This window comes from Sorex fumeus, unplaced genomic scaffold, assembly GCF_029834395.1.
Source record: "Sorex fumeus unplaced genomic scaffold, SorFum_2.1 ptg000009l, whole genome shotgun sequence".
Lineage (NCBI taxonomy): Eukaryota > Metazoa > Chordata > Mammalia > Eulipotyphla > Soricidae > Sorex > Sorex fumeus.
In genome coordinates, this window is record NW_026606066.1 from 24,414,005 (window position 1) to 24,437,014 (window position 23,010).

At 42.2% G+C, this 23,010-nt stretch overlaps 1 protein-coding gene across 1 annotated transcript in view; it reads left to right on the forward strand.

Annotated features, from left to right (window-relative positions):
- Positions 1–17,304: 17,304 nt before the first annotated feature.
- The window catches only part of LOC130019691 (plasma membrane ascorbate-dependent reductase CYBRD1), a 32,735-nt gene continuing 27,029 nt past the window's right edge, over positions 17,305–23,010 (forward strand). The window contains exon 1 of the mRNA XM_056110303.1: positions 17,305–17,537. Within this exon, the coding sequence (XP_055966278.1) occupies positions 17,351–17,537 (187 nt within the window). The 5' untranslated portion in view covers positions 17,305–17,350. The remainder of the gene's footprint in view (positions 17,538–23,010) is intronic.

Genomic DNA, 23,010 nt, shown 5'->3' on the forward strand with positions numbered 1-23,010 from the left:
CAATATTTCCTTAAATATTTTCTGCTGGCCAACAACCTAATGTGAACTTGAAGCAGTCTTGGGCTCACTACCACCTCTAATGTAGCATCCTAAATACCTCATTCCCAGGGTTACTAGCTGGACTCCTAGTCCAGTCGTTTCTGTTTCCATTTATCCCAGGAAGTTTTGGGTGCCTCTGTCACTTTGGTTAGAGTCATCTTATAATGTATTGTCGAAACACAAGACACTTTTTAGAGTGCCAGGAAATATGACTCATCATTGTGCCTGGACAGCAGGCATTAACCAAGCCTCTTCTCAGTCTTGTTTTTCTAGTTAGAACTAATAGCAATACCCAGGAAATTATGAGTTCCACTTCTTTATATTTATAATATATAAATGTAAAGACACTTATATATTGTCATTTCTTTTCCATCCACCCCCATGGTGCTGGGGTATGGGGGCAAGGGACAAGGTGATAGGGATTGAACTCAAGCCCTTTGAACTCTCTCCCTAGTCCCCTTTTTGTTATTTTGAAGTTTTTCTTTGAAGCACGACAGCCTTTAATTTTTATGAAGTTCATTTTTTCTGTTGTTGCTTGTGCTCTTAAAGTCATAACTTATAAAAATAATTGCCTGATCTATGGTCATAAAATTTTACTCCTGTATTTTTCTAAGTTTTTAGTTAGCTCCTTTCTATATTTAAGCTGATTATGTTAGTGTATAGTCCTGAAATATGGAATTTAATGTTAACACTATGTACTTACTTATTCCTTATACCTATTATCAGGAAAACAAGTTTTGTTCAAACTATATTCACCATTGTGAGGCTAGAGACTGCCTGCCTGTCATCTTGGAGAAATGAGCCTGAGGGTACTGAGAACCTATTTCCTGTAGGAGTTGGTGAGAGAAAAAAGCCACAAACGCTAGACTCACTTGGAGCTGAAAAAGTAAGAGCTCATCCACTGCTGAGAGAAAGGTAAGAAAACCTCAACATAGTAGTTCAAACCTACCTCAGAGCTTATCTATTCTATTGTTCTTAAGTTTCATGTGGATGTAGTTTCCATGTATTACAGCAAGTGAATAGATATACTGTGTTTTTGTGAAATTAATAACTGCTAGTTAAAAGGCACTATTGCCAATATGCAACAGCAAAATAGTGACTATTATAAATTTACACGAATCTCTGAGCAATCATTAATTTTTTCATATCAGACACAGTTTCAATAAGGTGCTATCATAAATATTTCAAATACCTGGAATATGTTATAATACCCTGAAATGTTGAAGGTTGCCCTTGAGTCAACATGGGGGTGGGCCTGCTTACAGGAACTAAAATGAATATTTAGACATAGTTAATGGCTATGCCTATCTCATGAGTCTGCTCGTTGAACTCATTTGGTGCTCTATCTACAAAGAACAATATTGCCAACTATTCTCTTAATGACATGGGAATAAAACAGTTTGCCTCTTAATAACTATTGATACGTGCGAGAAGAAATGTATTGTGAGGCAAAGAGGTATAGCTAGTAATAAAATGCCCATGTTAATGAATACTATATTCATATTACTCAAACAAGGTTTTTTAATGTCTGCCAATATTAAGCGAAAATTCTTTATATAAACACCATTTATAAAGTTATTCATAAGACAGTTGTTTCAGGCGTTCAACATTACAACATCAATCCCATCACCAGTGTGACCTCAGTTTTTCAGCCATCCCCCAAGCCTATCCCCTTAGTAGGCACAAAATAATTATTTTACATTGCTTGTTCCAACAAAATGTTAAGTGGAGTTTACAGAAAATAGACTAGTGAAGTTCCATTTGTGATAATTATTATATCTCACAATGATGTTATTAAAGTCACTGTTTAAGGATTTACTGAACTGGATAGTGCTGGTTGATACTTCTGTGTTATTGTTTTCACATATCGAGGTTAGTGGGTTTTACATAACATTCCCATCAAATTTGCCGTGCTCCTACTGGGTTGTCAGTACTGTGAAATTTGGAGGTGTCAGTGCACAAATATGGCTGTGCACTCCAGAGCTGTGTTGCTGTGTTGTTTATATGTTGGAGGATGTGGGCAGGGAGCAGGGAGCTGCTGGCCCTATGGCAGGCAGGGGAATCTCTCACCCCCATTCCAAGTAAGCCCCAGTGTTCTAAACCCAGAGATTTATATACCTGGAATGATTTGGCAGCTTGATGAGCCTAATCTAAAATTCTTATAAGAAATCCTATATTTAGGTGATCTCATAATTATATAGCACGGTAGCACTATCCTCCCGTTGTTCATCGATTTGCTCGAGCAGGCACCAGTAACGTCTCACAACAAATTGTGAGACTTGGTGTTACTGTTTTTGGCATATTGAATATGTCACAGGTAGCTTTCCGCTTTGCTGTGTGGGCGTTTGCAGGGCTCGGTAGTTTGCAGGGCTCTTCGAGAGGGGCGGAGGAATCGAACCTGGGTTGGGCAGGTAGGCTCATGCAAGGCAAACACCCTACCTGCTGCGTTATTGCTCCAGCCCCATAATTATATAGTCACAAATAATTATCAAAATAAGTAATGTTATATAGAAGATAGGACTATGGGTTTCCTTTTTTGGTACAGGGATAGAACCCAAAAGATCTTGTAAACACAAATCATGTTCATTACTGCTGAGTTATATCCCAAGCCCTACAGTTATTGTGTTTTTATTTTTATTTATTTATTTATTTTTGCTTTTTCGGTCACACCCGGCGATGCTCAGGGGTTACTCCTGGCTCTGTACTCAGGAATTACTCCTGGCGCTGCTCAGGGGACCATATGGGATGCTGGGAATCAAATCCTGGTCAGCCGCGTGCAAGGCAAACGCCCTACCTCCTGTGCTATCACTCCAGCCCCAGTCATTATGTTTTTAATACATAGGACATAAAAACTCATTCTTGAGTTTTTTTTCATTTATATAGGTGATTCCAAAAAAATCAACAGATATATCAGAAGGGGGAAGAGTTTGCAAAAAAACTATTTTCCTTGGCAGAATAGTCTAAACTCATGATGAGGCAGCAAGAATCCAAGATGTAGAAATAGCTCGAAATATCCCATTTGAGACTGGACTCTGTCAGAATATGATAGAGGCTAGGACAACTGGGAGCATGACTCAGTGAACCCCCTTGACCTTACAGATTATCACCCAAGGAAGGAATTCTGTTTAGATTGGTTTCTGACAGTGTCTTTCCCATGTTTAGTGGCTACATCTCAAAAGCCAGGGTATAGTTCTCTTTTGTAGCAAGATACCTCTATTAAATTTTGTCACTGTCACTGTCCTCCCGTTGTTCATCAATTTGCTTGAGCGGGCCCAGTAACATCTCCATTGGAGACTTTGTTGTTACTGTGTTTGGCATATTGAATACATCACGGGTAGCTTGCCAGGCTCTGCCGTGCAGGCGAGATACTCTCGGTAGCTTGCCGGGCTCTCTGAGAGGAGCAGAGGAATCGAACTCGGGTCGGCCATGTTGGCTGCGTGCAAGGCAAACGCCCTACCACTGTGCTATCGCTCCAGCCTATTAAATTTAAAATATTCAAATTTGAAAAGTAAATCTCATCCCTCTCTGGATCTATTTTTGGATTCTTTTTCTGATCCTTTTACATTCAGAGCTACAATCCATGTGGAATTGATTTTTGTTTATGGTACAAGATGAGAACAAACTCTTATTTTTCCCTGTTCATAAAAATATTACAATTCAGCACTCTAAGTGCCACCTTTTTAGTGCCACTTCATTATAAGTCCGATATCTAGATATGGGCTCTACTCCATTTTAGTGGTCCCTTTGATGATATTTTCACCAATGTCATAAAGTCTCCCCCATTAGGTTTTGGGTTCATACTTGGAAGTACTCAGTGGCTACTTCTGGATCTGTGCTCAGACTGACCTCTGGAAGTGCTTGAAGAATCACATGCAATTCCTGGGATCAAATCAGGGTTGTCCAGAAGCAAGGCATGTGTTGCACCTATACTGTCTCTCCAGCCTGTTGTAGTTTCTTAATTCCTATACATTTGTAGCATATCTTAATGTCTATTCAAGTATATTGTCATACATATTCTTTCTCAGCACAGCGGGTAGGGCGTTCGCCTTACAAGCGGCCAACATGGCCGACCCGAGTTCGATTCCTCCGCCCCTCTCGGAGAGCCCGGCAAGCTACCGAGAGTATTCGATATGCCAGACACAGTAACAACAAAGTCTCCAATGGAGACGTTACTGGGCCCGCTCGAGCAAATCGACGATCAACGGGAGGGCCTTTACCTTTACCTTATTCTTTCTCAGAGTGTCATGATGATTATTTACTTTACATTTCAGTTTTGTTTATCTGCTTATTTTCCGTAAGGTGCTAGGATCAAACCCAAGGTCTCACACATGTGCCCTACCTCTTTTTTTTTTTGTGCCCTACCTCTGAGCTATAGCCCCTATCCTAAATATACATGTTAGAGTCTACAAATTAATTCTACAAAATTTATATAATTTTTAGTGATACTGCATTGACTGGCTAAGTTTAAAGAGAAATGAATTATAATTTTGAGACTTCTAATATAGTGATATAATAAAACCTTCTGTTTATTTACATAATTTTTAATTTCTCTAAAAATCTGTTTAGGTGATACAGATGGAAGTGTTTTGTATATTGATTAATTTTGTAGTACTGAGGATCAAACTCAGGGCTTCACACACACAAGGCAGGTACTCTATTACTAAGCAGCATCCCCTGTCTGCACACTTTATTTAGGTTTATTACAGGTATTTGATATATTCTAATGTGGTTATGAAACATAACTCTAAGTTTATTTTTTAATGGTTTAATACTCAAATATAGTTTTGTTTGGGGGCTCTTTCCTAATATATAGCCAATTCACTTTCAATCCCTGGTACCACATATGGCTCCCAAGCACTTTCAGGAATGACCCCTAATGACAGAGTGAGGAATAAACCCTGAATACTGCTGGTATGGCCCAAGACCCGCAAAATAAACAAATAAATAAATAAATATAGTAAATATCTTTTCTCCTAAAACTGTTATACTCAAGAATCAGTATAAAGAATTCAAAGTTTAATTTTGGAAAACTCTTCCTTAGTTTGTCTATGCCATCCCAGAGAACTAAGATTCGGTTTCTGGATCATTCTGCATTTCCATGAAAGATATTCCCATGTGTTTAATTGACTTAACTTGTGCACATGAGAGATAAAAAAAAATTATAAATTCCTGATTATCCCAAATAAATACTCTTACCACACAAACAGATATAGGTAAAATCTGCACCGGAGCAAAGTGGAAGCTTGGAAAAGAAAGACCATAGTTGGTAACATCTATGCCAAGTGTAGCAGAAATTCTGAGACAAATCAGAGTCTTCAACCTGCTGCTTTTCTGACCTACACATAGGAAAAAATCAGCTTTTATGATGCAGTAGTACAGGAGCTGGTAATTCACTAGAATCTTGTTTTACTGTTTTGTGCTTAAGCAATCATCCTGACTTACACAAAATGCCCATTTCTTACTTAAGGTATGGGGAGAGGAACTTAGAGGAGTTTTTAGAAGCTGGATTTAGAACAGGCTGAACCCTGGACATAGCTGGTTAATCACAATGGTCTGGGGTGCACTAATTCTTAAAACTGTTGATGCCTATTGGAGCATACATCGAGGAATCTAACCTAACAGATGGCTTTCTGTAAAAGACAGAGCGTCCAAAAGCAATATCCACAAAAAGCAGTTAGAATGAGGCTGAATCAATTGCCAGTGGATAACAATGTAATCCATTGTGCCTATGTAATAAAGCTTCTCTAAGAAACCAGAAAGACATGCCTTTCTCTATACTTCCATCCAGACAAAAAATCTCGGGAGAAGATGGAGAGACAGTATAGCTGGTAGGGCACTTGCCCTGCATTCAGTCAATGTGAGTTTGATCCTTGACACTCTATATGAGTCCCTGAACCTGCCAGAAGAGACCACTGAGTGCAGAGCCAGGAGTAAGCCCTGAGCACAGCTGAATGTGGCCCAAAAATGGAGGGAAAAACAAAATCTTTTTAATAAGGTTTGCATAGTAGAAGTAAAATTGTGGGCATGCTTATGTCAGGAGACTGGCAGAGGATCGGGTAACTATGGCAGCTCATTCATACTGTCACGATCAGCGGCTTCATCTCATTAGAGACCAAACGGCTTCTTGTATCTAGTTGTATCTTCATGAAAGAGTATCAAGGCCCAGCAGATCCAGGTCCTACCAGATCTTCTCTTTAAAATTACCCAACTCTTGGCCCATAGGCATGTACGGTCCCATGGGGAAGTGAGCTAGATCTTTTCTAAACCATCTCCATATCTGCAGTTGGATGGATGGAAGCAATGAGAGGCCAATGAAGTTAGAGTTCTGCCTCAGGGCAGTGCAGCTCATGCTGCGTCTCTGTCCGGTTCTAGTTTATGGGTTCTAGTTTGAAGCAAGGGCTTAGAACACGGATCCCCTCTTCTTTCACATTCGGGATGGAACCTTGAAGATCCAACTCCAAAGGCTGCATGGCAGGACTGATCAGACAAGGTGATGGGTAGAGAAAAAGCTTCAAATAAGAAAGATGCAAGTAGGCCAAAGGACAGTGGCCTAATATCCTAGAGAACTCTTCCGTAGTCACAAGAAGCAGCTTATATAGGAGAAAGATTGGGAAGTCTTTTTGAGGAAAGGACAGGTTCAGACTGGTGGGTTCTGGGTAAACTCAAGTGTAGTCAGATCTATCTGTGTCATTCCTGACCTCCCCCACCACACCAATCCCGAGCACTTTGTGACCCTCTGAGCACTGTTGGGCTGGCACAGGCAGTGCCCAACACAGAGGCTGAGCAGCACTACATCCTCAGGACCAAGCATTGAACCACCTGGCCTGATTGACTGAAGATCTCAGGGAATGGCCCCAGGCCTTCTGAGTATGCTTGGAAGCTCCCTAACCCCACCCCACGTGCCCCAAAAAAATAATGAAGGAAAGAAAAAAAAATTGTATAGGCTTTTGCAGCAATGAAAGATGAGGAAAACATTATCCCCATTCTCAACAGTCACCGTTCTGAGGAATTGTCAGTTTTAATTTTGAGTCTAGTTCTTAATTCCTTTGGGGCCCAGTTACAAGGAGCTACTTTTGCCTCATGCTAGTGGAGAAAAAAGCAATTTTTGAAAAATATACATAATTTATGTGAGGGCTAGAGAAATGGAACCTTTCTTTGTCGCAGAGAGAGACATTGGGATAAAGCCAGACAAACTTGACACTGGTTCTAGATCAGCCGCAGATATGGTCCCCCAAACACCATCAAGGGTAATCCCCCTTGAGCACAGAACCAGAAATAGCCCCTGAACACCACCAGACATGGCCTCCATACTCAAAATAAATATTCTGTGCCCCTTTACTAATGTTTTATCAAAATAATATTACAAGTAAAGTTCACTTCTTCAGAAAGAAATGTTTTCTAAATGTCTTCTTTTGTTTTTGTTTTTGAGGCCACACCTGATGGTGCTCAGTGTTGGCCCTAGCAATCATGACCATTCAGTTAAAAAAATCTATTTCAGCTGCACCTTCCCGATAAACACACTTGAACTCCTTGAGCAAACACAATGACCTCTTAGTACCTCTCTTATTACATGTATTGAGCAAAAAAGGAAATAGGGGAGAGAGAGGGGAGAGAGAGAGAGAGAGAAAGAGGGGGGGGTGCCTGCCATAGAGATGGGTTGGGGGATGGTAGGAAGGAAACAGGGGACATTGGTGGTGGGAAATGTACACTGGTGGAGAGATAGATACTGGATCATTGTATGACTGAAACCCAATCATGAATAGCTTCGTAATGGTCTATCTCACAGTGATTCAATTAAAAACTTTTTAAATGAGACAGCATCTCATCATTTTTATTTCTTCTTGCTATTGAATTGACTGTTATTTGACACATAAACCAAAAAAACTTTCTAACTCATTTCAGTCTCTTCCATTTTTGCAGGGAAGCCAACATATCACAGTGCTAAGGAGCTCCTCCTGACCCAGAGTTCAAGAATGAACCCTCCAGTGCTGAGGGCTCGATTAACAAAATAAAAGCACAGAAGACTTAACCTATAACAACATCTTAGGAATCTCTTACACAAGGACTTAATGGCTCCATGGTGAGATACAACAATCTTCACTAACTTTCTTCTAAGTAAACATTTTTTGATCATTCTTTAAGAAAATTATTTACAACTACCCTGTAGCATTGTCCTCCCGTTGTTCATCGATTTGCTCGAGCAGGCCCAGTAATGTCTCCTTCGGCTTGTTGTTACTGTGTTTGACATATCAAATACATCACCAGCAAGAAATTGCCAGCAAGAAATGTAAAATTATTGAGAGTCTGCCATGGGGGTAGCTCAAGGGGTGGTTGGAAAAATTAGAAATAATGATGAAGGAAAGGCGCAATGGTGGTGGGAATTAGTATTGGAATCTTGAAAGTCTGTAACTGAAATAATGACTTAATAAAGTTATTTTAAAAATCCATCTAATTGGGTGCATATATCCCTCCAAATAGTCTTAAGAATAATAAAACACCTTGGTGTATATACTGGTTATACAGATGTAACCACACAGAAAAATTTCTCTTTCTTTTTTAGGCAACTTTCAACATTTTATTATATTTAAGATGAAATAACAGCATCTTGGGTTCGATTCCCCGGCCCCTCGGAGAGCCCAGCAAGCTACCAGAGTATCTTGCCCACGCAGCAAAGCCTGGCAAGCTACTCGTAATGTATTTGATATGCGAAAAACAGTAATACCAAGTCTCACAATTTGTTGTGAGACATTACTGGTGCTCACTCAAGCAAATCTATGAACAATGGGAGGACAGTGGACAGTGGACCTCAAATTAAAATTTTTTTAAAAAATTGTAGCCACTAGCATTGGATCCATAGTATAGCGGGTAGGACATTTGCCTTGCATATGGCTGACCCAGGTTCGATCCCAAGCATCCCATAGAGTCCCCTGAGCACCGCCAGGAGTAATTCCAGAGTGCAGAGCCAGGAGCAACCCCTGTGCATCGTCGGGTGTGACCCAAAGAACCAAAAAAATTGTAACTACTAGAACAAATCAGGCTAGAACAAATCAGACAGAAGAAGGCTAAGGATTACCTAACCACTGAATTTTATTCTGTGGTAATAGTGTATGCAGGAGCTGGAGCGATAGTACAGCAGGTAGGGTATTTGCCTGGCATGCGGCCAACTCAGGTTGGATTCCCAGCACCTCATATAGTCCCCCTGAGCACCTCCAGGAGCAATTCCTGAGTGCAAAGCCAGGAGTAACCCCTGTACATCACCAGGTGTGACTCAAAAAAATAGTGTGTGCAAACTAAAAGATAAGATGTAAGAGAACACGGCACTTGGGGGTGGGGGTGCCGCATATAATTGAGGATGCTGGCAGCAGAAAGCAGAGAAAAATGAGGTTCAGTGGTAAGCTAGGGCTGGTTCATTAAGACCTAATATACCATGCCAAGGATACCTCCCTCCTTCCCTCCCTCCCTCCCTCCCTCCCTCCTCCTCTCTTTCCTTCCTTCCTTCCTTCCTTCCTTCCTTCCTTCCTTCCTTCCTTCCTTCCTTCCTTCCTGATTTTGGGCCACAGCTGGCTATGCTCAGGTCTTACTTCTAGTTCTGCACTCAGGAATCACTTCTGGGAGGGCCTGGGACCATATGTGGTGCCAGGGATCAAACCTGGGTAGGCCTCATGCAAGGCAAGTGCCCTACCTACTATATGACCTCTCCAGTCCTGATGCTGAGGATGTTTTCTTTCAAGATGGTACCACTTAAAGATTTCATCAGTTGAATGTGCTTGGTTTGGTATTTTTAGTTGTTTTTTTCTTCATATAATGTGAAAAATGCACTGTTAAGGGAGGTTGAAGGAAAAACCCCACACGATTAAATAGTTGTTTGCAAATCTAGGCGTGATATGAAGACCGATGGAATTAAAGAGAGAAAAGAGTGACATTCCAAGGGATAGAATGGACCCCTAGATCAGATGAAGAGACTACAATAAGACTAGAGAACTTTCTTTGGCAACTGAATATCTCTGTGTGTGTGTGTGTGTGTGTGTGTGTGTGATTTCTGGAAAATAAGAAAAATAGACTATTGTGGCATGCAAATTTTAAGAGCTATGGAAAAGAATGATGTAAGGTAAAGCTGACTAATATGTTTAGTATGGGCACTAAAAAGTAACCACAGAAAAAGGAGGCCTAGAGGAAAAACATACTTAGCAAGGAATTTTTTTCTGTTTTCTGGTCGCAATAGGATGGCAGTCAGAAGAAAAACAGCTTGAGAATCTTAATGATACAGAAAGAGAAAGAATTCTTCTGCTTAAACTAAAGTGTACTCAATTTTTATAAGCATTAGTACTATTAACTGTCGGCATGAATGTTCTACAATGGCGCCAATCTATGCTATTATACTTGCAGTGCTGCTTCACCTTGCTGTGCCCTGCCAGAGTGTGTAGATCCTTCCCACGCTGTGAGCCCCTCTCCCACCACTACTCTGCTCCTGCCCCCCCCCCCCCCACCTTAGCATCCTTAAATAATGATTCTGTTGACCGCACCTCAGGGTTTGTTTCCAGTAGGGATTGTCTAAGCCTTCATTTTGTTTCTTTACACACCAAATATGAGCAAAATCATCTGGTATTTTTCACTTTCTTCCTGACTCACTTCACTTCTGACAATTCCATCTAAGTTGCAACAAACTGAAAAAAAAACTTTTCGCATAGCTTAGTAATGTTTTATCACGGCATTATTTGAAGTGGCCAAGATATGCAATAAATTCTCAGCAGAACAGAAATACCAAAGATTTCTATTGGTAACAGAATCATAGCTACTGAAAATACTAGTGCAATTTTCCCACTATGTTTATAATAAAAGAAAATGCTATATTTCACTAAGAAGTTAATAAAAAATAAAAATACAAATGTATTCCCATCCTGGCTCCATCCATAGATACTGGGTTAAGATCTGATTTGTTTCACAGTTGTCCTGTCACTGGTGAGCAAAGAGAAACCTGGAGTTGGTGTTTTGTAAATTCTATTACACAATGATTGAAATTCAAGAACCATGTGTGTTTCCCTATTCCAGGCTGCCTCTTGCTGACTGCAATCTCAAGGATCCATCTTAGAAGCAACATATGTGACAGAAATCAAGCTAAATTATTTTGGATCAAGAGTAAACTTTGGACTTATGCTATCTGTGTTTCTCTTTAACTAGAATGTTATTATAATCAAGCTTCTAGAAACCTAGTTAAGGTTGGTTAAGGCTGATTGCATATGAAATGTATTTAGTGTAATATTTGGCCAAATTAGAGAACTTCTCTGGTCTATTTCCAGAGTTCTTTTTTAGGCCAGGCATTATTCATTCTTTTATTTATTTATTGGGGAGGGGGTGTGATTGAGCCATCCCTGGCAATGCTTAAGGCCTTACTCTGATTCTGTGCTCCAGGGTTGTTTCTGGCAAGACTCAGGGGACCATATGGGGTACAAGGCAAGCACCGTAGCCAATGTTCTATTGCTTTGCCCTGGCATAATTCACTCTTACTCTAATAAGATCTTTGAGTCAAATTCTGGAAATACCTTCCTGAGACACTCAACCTGTGAATACGCTTTCAAAAATTCCTCAGTAGGGCTAGGAAGATGCCTCCCCCCGCAGCATCGTTGGGTATGGCCCTAAAGGATTGGTGACAGGACTGTCATTAAAGCATTTATTCCTGTTATTACAAGGCCAAACAAGGAGGCATCTAATAAAAAGCCTTCCAAAAGTAAAGCAATGTTTTTGCCTACTTGTTAATAATAGTACAGCTCAGTTTTTTATGTACTATAACATCTCATCCAAATAGTTCACTGCACTTATAAAATTTGATTTATGTGGAAGGAAGCTAGGTTATAAGAAAAGAGTTCCAGAGCTCCCTTTCCTATCAACTCTCTGATTTGATTTTAGGCTTTCTAGCCCATCACTCAGTTCATGGATATGTTTATATTCATTTATTTTAGGGGATTTTTGCCCACATTCAGCAATTCTCAGGGTTTGTTCCTTGCTTTGCACTCAGGGATAACTCCTTGCGGAATCAAGGGACCATATAGGATGCTGGGGATCGAGCCCAAGTCAGCTGCATACAAGGCAAGCACCCGACCCACCCTACTATCTCTTGGCCCCTGAATCTGTTTTTTGTTTTTGGGTAACACCCAGTAATGCTTAGGGGTCTCTACTGGGTCTGCACTCAGAAACTACTCCTGGAAGTACTTGGGGAGACCAAATTAGATTCTGGGAATCCAACCCAGGTTCATGATGTGTAAGGTAGGCATTCCATTTACTGTACTATCTCTTCAGCCCCTTGAATATGTTTTTAAATGCCCTTTCTCTTTCAACAACAGTTCTAAGCTGTTTTAATTATATTTTTATCTTTTCTGTATTCTTGTGTTTTTGCATTTGGGGCCTTGTGGACTTGGGAACTGCCCTCCTAAGACCAACTGGTTCTGAAAGGTAACAGTTTGCTGCTGGCCTATTTCTCTTTTCTCTACACTGTCCAATTCCTTGAACCCTCTTCTTTGACAGACTTCTACCAAGACAGCACCCTGCTCCTCATCACTATAGAGCCAAGTTCCCGAGTTCTCTACACAGACCTCTTCCCTCTCCTTGTGTTGGCTTCCCCTTCAGCAAATTGTTGGTCTCCCCTGGGAAGAGAGTAACTTCCTGCCTCTTTGAGTTTCTCTGGACTGTGGCCAGGTCCAAATAAAATCTTTCCTTGCTCCTGTCGCCATCACGGGGCAGGTAGCTCTCAGAGCCTCCTGGGTTAGTAGTGCAGAAGAGCTTCATTGACAAGCATTTTTTTGCTCAGTATTTCCTTTAGAGGAGAACACAGACATTTTTGGTTTTTGCCCCTTGAAGACTGCACAGGTAGAAAGTCTAGTCTTCTCATTCATACAGTTTGTGTTCCTTAGAACTATTCCTATTATTAAATTTTAAGGTTTGTGGGCTACATCAAGCAGCACTCAGAAACTATTCCTGGTTCTGTATTCCAGGGTGACCTCTAAAGTTTCTCATAGGTTTATATGTGGCGCCAAGGATCAAACTAGGACTGGTGGGATGCGAGGCTGTTGCATAATACATTGTGTGTTCTTTGCAAGAAAAACAACAAAAACCCCAAAATGTAATCCTCCACCACTTCTTTCCCTAAATCTTGACCGCTGACAAGACTTGTCCTAGACATCATGAGTCATAGTGTTAGGAGTGAGTTGCTTAATCTTAGTCATCCGAGACAGTTTTCTAATCCCCGAATCTCTGTCTCTTGTCTGGCAGAAGAGAGGACAAGATACATGAATTCACTTTTCCTGCTTTTGATTTTTTTTCTTTGCTTCATATAGTCCATATAAGCCAGTGTGTTCAAATCTCATACTTTACACCACAACACTAGACTCCAAGCTGCATCCAAAGAAATGGAACATTGACTTATGGGGGAGCCCATGGTAGGGTTGGGTTGGATTTTCTAGCACTATTACTTCAAGCCCTATCTGCTTACTCTGCAGTCCACATCCATGTCCAGGACAATTAAAAATATGCAACTTTATCACAGGCTTTTAGGAAAATTCTGTTTTTTTTAATCATTGCCCTTGCGCACACACACACACACACACACACACACACACACACACACACGAGAAATCCCTTCCCTATCACTGCTGAAAATTTTTCTAGACTTTTTTTTCTCTGTTTTTTTTTGTTTGTTTTGGAGCCAATGTCTGCAGTACTAGGAGCTTATCCCTTGCTCTGTGCTCAGAGATCACTCCTGGTGGCACTCAGGAAACTATATGTGGTGCCAGTAGGATTGGCACCTGGTAATCTAGTAATGGGTAATGGGTAAGCCTGGTAATGGGTAAGCCGCATGCCAGGCAAGTGCTCTGGCCACTGTAATATCATTCCAACCCCAAATATTTTCTAGTATTGGTGAAAAATTTTTTATTATCTCCTGAGGGAAACTTCTATTATTGAATAGCATTTTAAAAAGTTTACACTAAATCACAATAATTGTGTAAATTTTTCTCTTTCAAGTGACAAGTTTTTACACAAATTAAACAACTTTACTAATTAAAAGTTGAAATTTTGAAGTCGTGAAATTTGCCTATAAATGGATGAACATGGAAAGTATCATGATGAGTGAAATGATTCAGAAGAAGAGAAACACATATGGAATGATTGCATTCATTTGTGGGCTGTAAAAAAAGTAGTATGAGACTAGTGTTCAAGGCCAGAAAAAACAGCAACCAGGAATGGTCAATGGTTGGAAATTACCACAAGTGTGTGTGGGGCAGAGGGTAGTTAAGATAGAGGAGGGTCCAATATGACTATAGTTGGAAGTGACCGCTCTGGATAATCAACTGAGTGTTGAAAGTAGATGATAATCAACTGAGTGTTGAAAGTAGATGATAATCAACTGAGTGTTGAAAGTAGATAAAGATATTTCAGTAATGTTTTTAAAATCATAATGCCCAAAATGAGAGAGAGAGAGAGAGAGAGAGAGAGAGAAGAGAGATGTCTGCCATAAAGGCAGACTGGGATGGGGGGAAGTTGGGTGTAGGCAGAAGGGGAACTGGGGATATTAGTGCTGGGAAATTACACTGGTGGAGAGATGGGTGTTGGAATATTGTATGACTGAAACAGAATAATGAATAGCTTTGTAATTATCATGGTGATTCGATTAAATATTTTTTTAAAAAATAAAAGCAAAAAAACAAACCCAAGTTGAAGTTGTTGGACAGGTGAAAAGACTCAAAGGGATGTAGCACAAGCATTAGTTTGATCCCTAGTGCTATGAGGTCTCTGAGCACTTCTGGGTGTGATACAACCCATCCAAAATATTGAAATTTTTTCTAAATGACTTGCAATTTTAGGATGAGTCAATGCCATTCATTCCATGTGACATGTTTTCATTCTCCTGAGACATTATGTTCAATGTGGTCTAGAATTCTGGAGATTAACCTTATCTGCCTCTGTCACAAAGCAAAACAATATAAGAATGAAGGTATAGGGTGAAGGGGATGAAGAAGTTAAATAGGGACAAACACTACTTTTAGGGGAAAGAATGCAGATGCGTGACATCCTTATTGCACAATTACAAGCTAAAAAGCACAGAGGAAAAGAAATGGCATAACAGCAAATAAGATGAGAAGATAAAATGAGAGAGTCTATTTGTTATTATGGCTCAGTTTTCACCCTGTCTGCTCTACCCTGTCAGATTATTTAACGTACTCTGCCCTTTGGCTTAAAAGTAGCTTTAGTTCTTAAGGTCCCTGGGAAAGAGACTGAAAGGTAGAGAAGAATGTTGGACTATGTATCTTGCCTCTGTTCTTCCTTCTGTGGAATTCCTGCAGGCCTCAATCCAAGACCATTGCCTCAGTCAGCTTACCCTTATGACAGAATCTCTGTCTCTGTCTCTGTCTCTGTCTCTGTCTGTCTCTGTCTCTGTCTCTGTCTCTGTGTCTCTCTCTCTCTCTCTCTCTCTCTCTGTGTGTGTGTGTATGTGTGTGTGTGCCTTTCCTGAAACCTTTTAGTCTACCCTGCCCACAATTTTGTAAACAGCCCCGTTCACTATTAAATAATCCAATTGGAATGTGCCATCTGTTTCCTGCCAAGATTCTGACTGCCACACACAGTCCTCACATTCATCTCCCAGCAAACGTTTAGTGAGCGACTACTCAATGCAAAGAACTCAACAGTAATTCAGATTCACAGAGTCTGGTACGTGGAGCCACAGGAGCAGCTGGTTCTAGCATAACTTGGTGCAGAGTTATTGGTGGAGATGTGGTGGACGAAAGTGTCAGGCCAGAAAGACTTCTAGTTGGAGCTGGAATCTGGCCAATTTAGAAGAAAAGATGCAGGTGAAGAGGGTGGTGATAAGGATCTGGGAGAGTAGCCTGCAGTCATGAACTTCAGGGCCTTGGGTTATAGGAAGGATTAATTAGGGAGACCAGGCTGAGCCTGAGCATTGAAAGCCTTGTGTATTGGGACGAGTGCTTCTTGTCTATAGACTTACTGGGGCACTTTGTCCCTTCACCAAGGGAAACACTAATAAGAGTGAAGTCTCTTACTCTTCACCTGAATTTTGTCTCTCTACCAAGCCAGATGTGGTGCTCCTACTTCCATGACTCAAAATCAAACTTTTCCATTGAAAACCACTCTTACTTCCTGTGCACACTTAGGCTGACCTAGATTTTCTAGGATTTACCAGCACTGTTCTTCTTTCTCAGCAGTAGAGACACCAGCTTCTCTGATTTGTGGGAGGAGGGTAACAATAATGCTGGAAAGAGGCCAGGAGAGAGTGTTAAGGCATCAAGATGAGACTTTGGTCCAAATAGAGGTAGGCAGGTGGACATTTTTTTTAAAAAAGGTTTTTGAGCTACAACTGGTAGTAGGGCTTACTCCTGGCTATCTCTGTGCTCAGAAATCACTCCTGGCAGTGCTCAGAGTAACAGATTGAATGCTGAGGACCGAACCCACGTATCCCTGTGCAAATGAAGAGCCTTATCTGCTGAACTATAACTCTGACCCAAGACGAGCACTTCTAAGAGCCATTTTAATTAGTGAGGCAAGTCCAAGGTCCAGGAGGTGTCTGTGCTGGTTCTTTGAAGGAAAACTAAATAGTTTCCTAGTTCAGTAAGGCCAAGCCCAGACTATCCCATGGGTTCCTCCTTGGTGTGTCCTTGACATCAAAGAGAGACAATTCAGGTGGTACCAGAGCAATGGTACAGCGGGTAGGGCATTTGCCTGTAACGCGGTCCACCCAGGGTTTTAACACCAGCATCCCGTATGGTTCCCGGAGCATTGCCAGGAGTGCTCCCAGCGCGCAGAGCCAGGAGTAAGCCCTGAAGCACAGCCTGGTGTGGCCCCCCCAAACAAAGAAGCCAGTTGTTTGGTGGAGAGAAGATAGAGGGCTAAGGGGTGCTCAGAAGGCACCAAAATCACCAAAATCCCCCCCCCCCACACACACACACCCCACCAAAGAAGCCACTCCCTAGAGACCCGAGCACGCACCCCCACTGCGCCCTGGCAAACCAGCGAAGAGAAGGGGGAAAGTTGGTAGAAAGCGGCGGGCCTGGGCACAGCGGCCCGGATTCCTTCAGAGGGGGTGCCCAGGAGGGCTCTGCCATCGGGTCGGGGGCGCCCCCGCTCGGCTCTGCTTGGCTGGCGTCTGGGCAAGCGCTCGCAGCGCATCCCGGGGAGGACGCCCGGTCCCCGCCCCCGCCCCGCTCCGCCCCGGCCCGCGGCCCCAAAAGGCACCTCCTCCGGGCGGGGACCGCGGCCACTAGTCGCTGCCCGCAGCCCCGCCGCGTTCCCTAGGGTGCTGAGGGCCATGGACGGCTACTACGGCTTCCTGGCGCTGCTGGTGTCGGCGTTGCTCGTGGGCTTCCTGGCCGTGCTCTTCACCCTCGTCTGGGTCCTGCATTTCCGCGAGGGGCTCGGCTGGGACGGCACCGCGCTCGAGTTCAACTGGCACCCGGTGCTCCTGGTCACCGGCTTCGTCTTCATCCAGGGCATCGGTACTGGGCGCCGCGGGCGCGAGCATCCAGGGGGGCATCCAAGGGGGGCCGGGAGGAGGAGCGCCGGGGCCGCGTCCGGGGAAGGGGTGCCGGGTGGCAAGGAAGAGTGGGGGGGCTCGCCCGAGTGGCCCCGCCGCTTGGGGTGGGGTTGGGGCGGCCCCACTTGACTTAACTCTTCGCAGCGAGGGACTTGGTGGCAGTCGAGGCATCCTACGTGGGTGGAGGGGGGGAGCGCAGGCGAGCAGCCCGAGTGCCTTTTAGCCGCGCCCCGAAAAGTCCTCCCCCTGTGGCTGGGGACGGGGGTCGCTCCCTGGCACAGTCAGGAGGAGCGCGGAGTCTGTGTTGGGGTGAGGCCTTTGGCTGGCGAGAATTGGAGGCTGCAGACAAGGAACGGAAGGCCAGGGGGCGGAGGGGGCGGGGGGTGCAGGAGCGAGGAGTGGTCTCTTTGGGGGACACCCACTCGATTTCACGTCCAAGTCAAGGGAAGATTCGGGCGGCATCCAGCCGTATTTTGCTCTCTCGGGAGAGTTTTGTTCAAATTCACGAATCAAGCCTGGGAAACAGCCAGCGCTCAATAGAATAGTGTAGCTGGCCTGTCCGGAGTGCAACTAGTTTGTACAGTCTCAGAGCAGCGGCCCGAGTGTCCCCGCGGGCTTTCGTTTTGGGCGCTGGCACCCCAGCTCGGGTTGCCAGGCAGCTGGGGCGCAGAGATGCTTTTGCCAGACAGCTGGGGCGCAGAGAAGCTTCTTCTCTGCGTGTTGGGAGGTGGTGCAGGAAGAAACTGTGAGCCACTTCCTGCGGGCAACCTAGCGGGCTGGGGCTGCCCAGGGTTACCTAAATCTATGACAACTGTGTCTGGTATCTTAAAGATACACTGTGTGGGCTGGAGAGAGAGTATCGAATGGGTAAGTTGCTTGCTGCTCACTTGGGTTCCAACCCAGGTACTACGTTATGGTTCCCTCACCACATATAATTTCCGAAGCATCGCCAGGAATGATCCCCAAGTGCAGGATAGGGAGTAGGAGTAAGCCCTGAGCACAGTAGAGTGTGCCCCCTTCCTCATCTTTCCCCCACCCAAAAATTTAATCCCTATCCAAAAGATACGCCTGTGCCTTGTTGGTGACAATGGTTTGATGTTAATGCTTGTTGTAAAATGAACACAATGATCCCCTCGCTCTCACAACATAGTTGCAACTTATAATTTTTGTAATGCATTGTTACCTATTCTAACGCACAGTAAGGCCCTGTTAACTAGATTCCCTTAACCCCAGGGCTTATTTTCTCAATGGAAGTTTGTCCCTTTGGACTACCTACACCACCGGGTTCACTTAATTCTTGAGCACAGTCCGATATGTCCCAAAAACAATATTAAATAAAAACAAAAGCCGGACGTATAAAAAAAAGGGTAGAAAAACATGCCCTGGGGTTATGTGTGAGAAAAATAAACAAGAGTTATCAGGAAAAAAAAAAAGGAAAGGAGTAAGCCCTTTCAGATCTCCTCACCCCCAAACCTCCAGCCGAATTTAGTTCTCTACAAACAGGAGAACAGAAAGCTCACTTCTCATTCCTTAAGAAGAGATATTTTGCTTTCCTTTAAGGCTTACACTACATCCTTTTGCAGGTGCATAAACATTCTCCCACCCTATGGAGAACCTGCTTCTCCCTGGTGTTCAGTTTGGAATTTTTCTGGCTTGCAGTACCAGCTGAGTTAGGTTCCTGTGTAAGTCCCAGTTAATATTACCACTGAACTGAAGAAAATATTCCAGTTCCAAAATTGCTGTCATCCAAAGTGTTCTTCCTTCCTGGTGGGAGTGCTGTGCCCGGTCCTGCCAGAGCTGTCTACACCTTCTGTCTGCTTGGAGCAAACACTACCTGCCACTCTTCCAACAACAATTACAACAAAAATTAGAACACCTTGATTTACCAAGTTGTTCATAATACAGTTGTGTCACACATTAAATGTTTCAACACCAATCCCACTAGTGTGCCCTTTCCTCCACCAATATGCTGTTTCTCATCCACCACTCCAGCCTGTCCTGTTGCAGGTACAAACTTACTTCATATTGTTTGTTTCAACACAAAGGCAAATGAAAGATCAAAACTTAGATCAATAAAAGGCAATTTGTGGTAATTGTTATATCTCAAATGGTATTTCTAAAGTCATTGTCTAGGCATTTACTAGGTTGTTGGTGCTAGTTGAGCCTTCTGTGTTATTGTTGAAGCTTATTGAGGTTGGCGGGCTTCTATGCAACTTTCCAATCAGATTTTCTGTGATCCTACTGGACTGACAGTACTATGGAACTTGGAAGATGTCATGTAGCCATGTTTGCAAGTCATGTAGTCCAGGAGCTAGAACTCGTTGGTAGCTTGGTAATTTGGTGAGACTCATTTGTGAAGCTGGGCCTTTTCTAGGTTGGAAGGTGTCAGGTTCAGGCAGTTGTGCCTTTGGGCAGAAAGAGGAATTCACTTGACCCTATTCCAGAAAGGCCCCAGACTTTTCAACCCTGATGAGTCTGCCTGGAAAGATTTGGTGGCATAATGTTCTTTTCAAGATTAGTTGTGGATCTGGGCCATTGCTCCGCTAGCAAGATGGCAGATATGGCTTATTTTCTTTTCTTTTAAATATTTTGGTCATATCTAGTGGTTCTTAGGGCCCATTGAGATCTTCTCTGGGCAAGCATTTGCTCCAGCCCATGTAGCCATCTCTCTGCTCCTCCCCTCTGTGGCCTTATTTTCAAGGTTCATTTTTCTGCCTTTGAGGCAATATGCTTATTTTCTGTAAAATATTTGTTTTCACAGAAGAGAAAAGCATCATCTAACACACATTTTAAAACTCTTCATTCATGTTAGAATCCATTCCAGTTTTCCGAAACAGATTTCCAGTTATTTAAACTTAAGATTTTTCTTAATCAGTTTAAACCCACTTTAGGGCAAAAATGTGTAAAATGGCATCTAAGAATGTTTATCTGCTGCTTTTATGCAGACTTTGTTTTCCTTAAGCTTAGTTTTTATGTTTGTGTAAATTTTGGAATGTTTGTCCTGTCAACATTGCCATCCTGTTTACCATTTGGACTCCAGATTTGCAAAGCATGTTAGTTACTTTTGCATTTAATTGACATGAACATAAAGTTTTTCATACATATTGGTAGAAGCATCATGCTCCTGAGTTTTTACAAAGCTTGGCCCACCTGCACTCCTCGCACTCAGCAGCAGGATAGCTCTGGGCCTGAAATAACCATTGACTTCATAGAGGAGCCAGTAACTGACTACTCCTATTACAATAGACCTTTATGCTAGGTAATTGCTTCAAGAAGGAAACTTTTAGACTTTGCTATTTTAGATCTCAAATAATGAACGTGATGTAATTGACCTTTTCTGTAATACACCAATACTTAGAGATGAGAATGGGAAGGTAATGGTATAGCTATCCTTCTGAACCTGTATGCTTTACACCAACAATGCCAATGACATTGAAAATCATGTGATAAGGATGAGTCATTTGAAACACCCTTAAGAAGTTCTGCAGGAAGCAAGACTAGCATAAGAGTTACATCTATATATATTTGTATGTATGTAGGTATGCAGATAGTTTATATGGCATGTACATGATTATATGCGTATCAAGTATATTTTGGGGAAATTGTATGTTTTATGGGCTGGAGTGATAGCACAGCGGTAGTGCATTTGCCTTGCACACAGCCAGCCCGGCAGAGCCTGGTTTGATTCCTCCGCCCCTCTTGGAGAGCCCGGCAAGCTACAGAGAGTATCTCGTCTGCGCAGCAAAGCCTGGCAAGTTACCTGTGACATATTCAGATATGCCAAACACAGTAACAACAAGTCTCAAAGAGGAGATGTTACTGGGTCTGCTCAAGCAAACCGATGAACAACGGGAGGACAGTGTTTGTTTGTATGTATTCTACAAGAAAGTCTAGCAGACTATAAGATCTCTAAACCTGAAATAATTGTAAATGAGTAGAAATCTAGCAAACATGAATAAGGAAGAATTTCAAAAACTAAAGAGGCTTTGTGTTTCTCTAAAAGGAATGTTTCCCATGAAATAGGTATACTGCCAGGAAATCAGAGAAACAAACCTTGAAAAGAAGGCCACGGAGACTGAAATAAATGCTCTCAAAGTGGCAGTTGATATTTTAAAAGGTTCATCAAGGGTGGAATGCAGCCTTTAGTAAAAAAGTAAAAACCTCAAGTATATAAAGTTAGCAAAAAAAAAAAAGTCTGCAATTCTATACTGCTTCTTTTTCCACCTTAAAACTCCTTTATTGTATAAACTAACTGAAGAAAGAGGAGTTGAATACTGCAATGATCTCAAGTTGGTTTTGTGAGAGAATGTAATAATATTTATTTATTTATTTATTTATTGCTTTTGGGGTCACACCCAGCAATACACAGGAGTTACTCCTGGCTCATGCACTCAGGAATTCCTCCTGGCAGTGCTCAGGGGACCATATAGGATGCTGGGAATTCAACCCAGGTTGGCCGCGTGCAAGGCAAATGCCCTACCCGCTGTGCTATTGCTCCAGCCCTGAGAATGTAATAATATTTAAGTGACACTTAAAAGACTAGCAGAAGGAAATTAAGAATAGTTCTTTTTTTTTTTTTGATTTGATAGTATTTTATTATATTTGAATACTGTTCTAACCTTCATATTTAACAAAAAAGGCAGTACCTTAACAATACGTCTATACTAATTTTTCTTCATGTAAAGGAATATGACCTGTGCATTAATTAAAAAGTGAAGTAAGTAGCTTACTACCAAGACTATCTCAAAAGAGCACAACAAATTCTAACACACTAAGATCATATTACTATTTCAATATTTGTGGGAATGGTGAATGATCATGGTTTAGGATCTGTTTCCATGCTTGTTCCTTGAGCTTCTTCCACTTCTGAGAGCTTTTCATCATTTTCCAGTGTTTGCTGCAGTTCATGGATGGTACTAAGAAGAACATGAAATTGTTTCCGTCTCAATTCCAGCTTATCTTCAACACTTTCTTTAATGTGTGAAAGATGCTCTAATTCTTTTCCCAGAGCTTCAAGTTCCTTCAGTGTTTCATGTCTGTCTGGGTGATGCTGGATCACTTTCGCCAAAGCATCATATTCTTGGCGGTTTTTCCGTATTCGTTTTGCTTGAAGAATCTGCTTTTTGCACTCAGCAATTTTTTCATGTGCTCCAGCAATGCTACATTCTATTAAGAATAGTTCTTAAGGCCTTTAGAGTATTCTATTAATACATCTAAAAGTAACCAAATTGTAAGACCACTTGAATATATGTGAAATGACTCTAGCATAAAAATCTTGCAAAGATAATGGACAAAAATGCTCTGAACTAGACTTGGGGTCACCATTGATAATAACAGTGATCAAAGGAAAAAGAGAGTTTTTACAAGCATAAAGAAACAAATTAAGGCCTATAATGTGACTCAGTGGAAACACACTTGCCTTGCATATGTGAAGA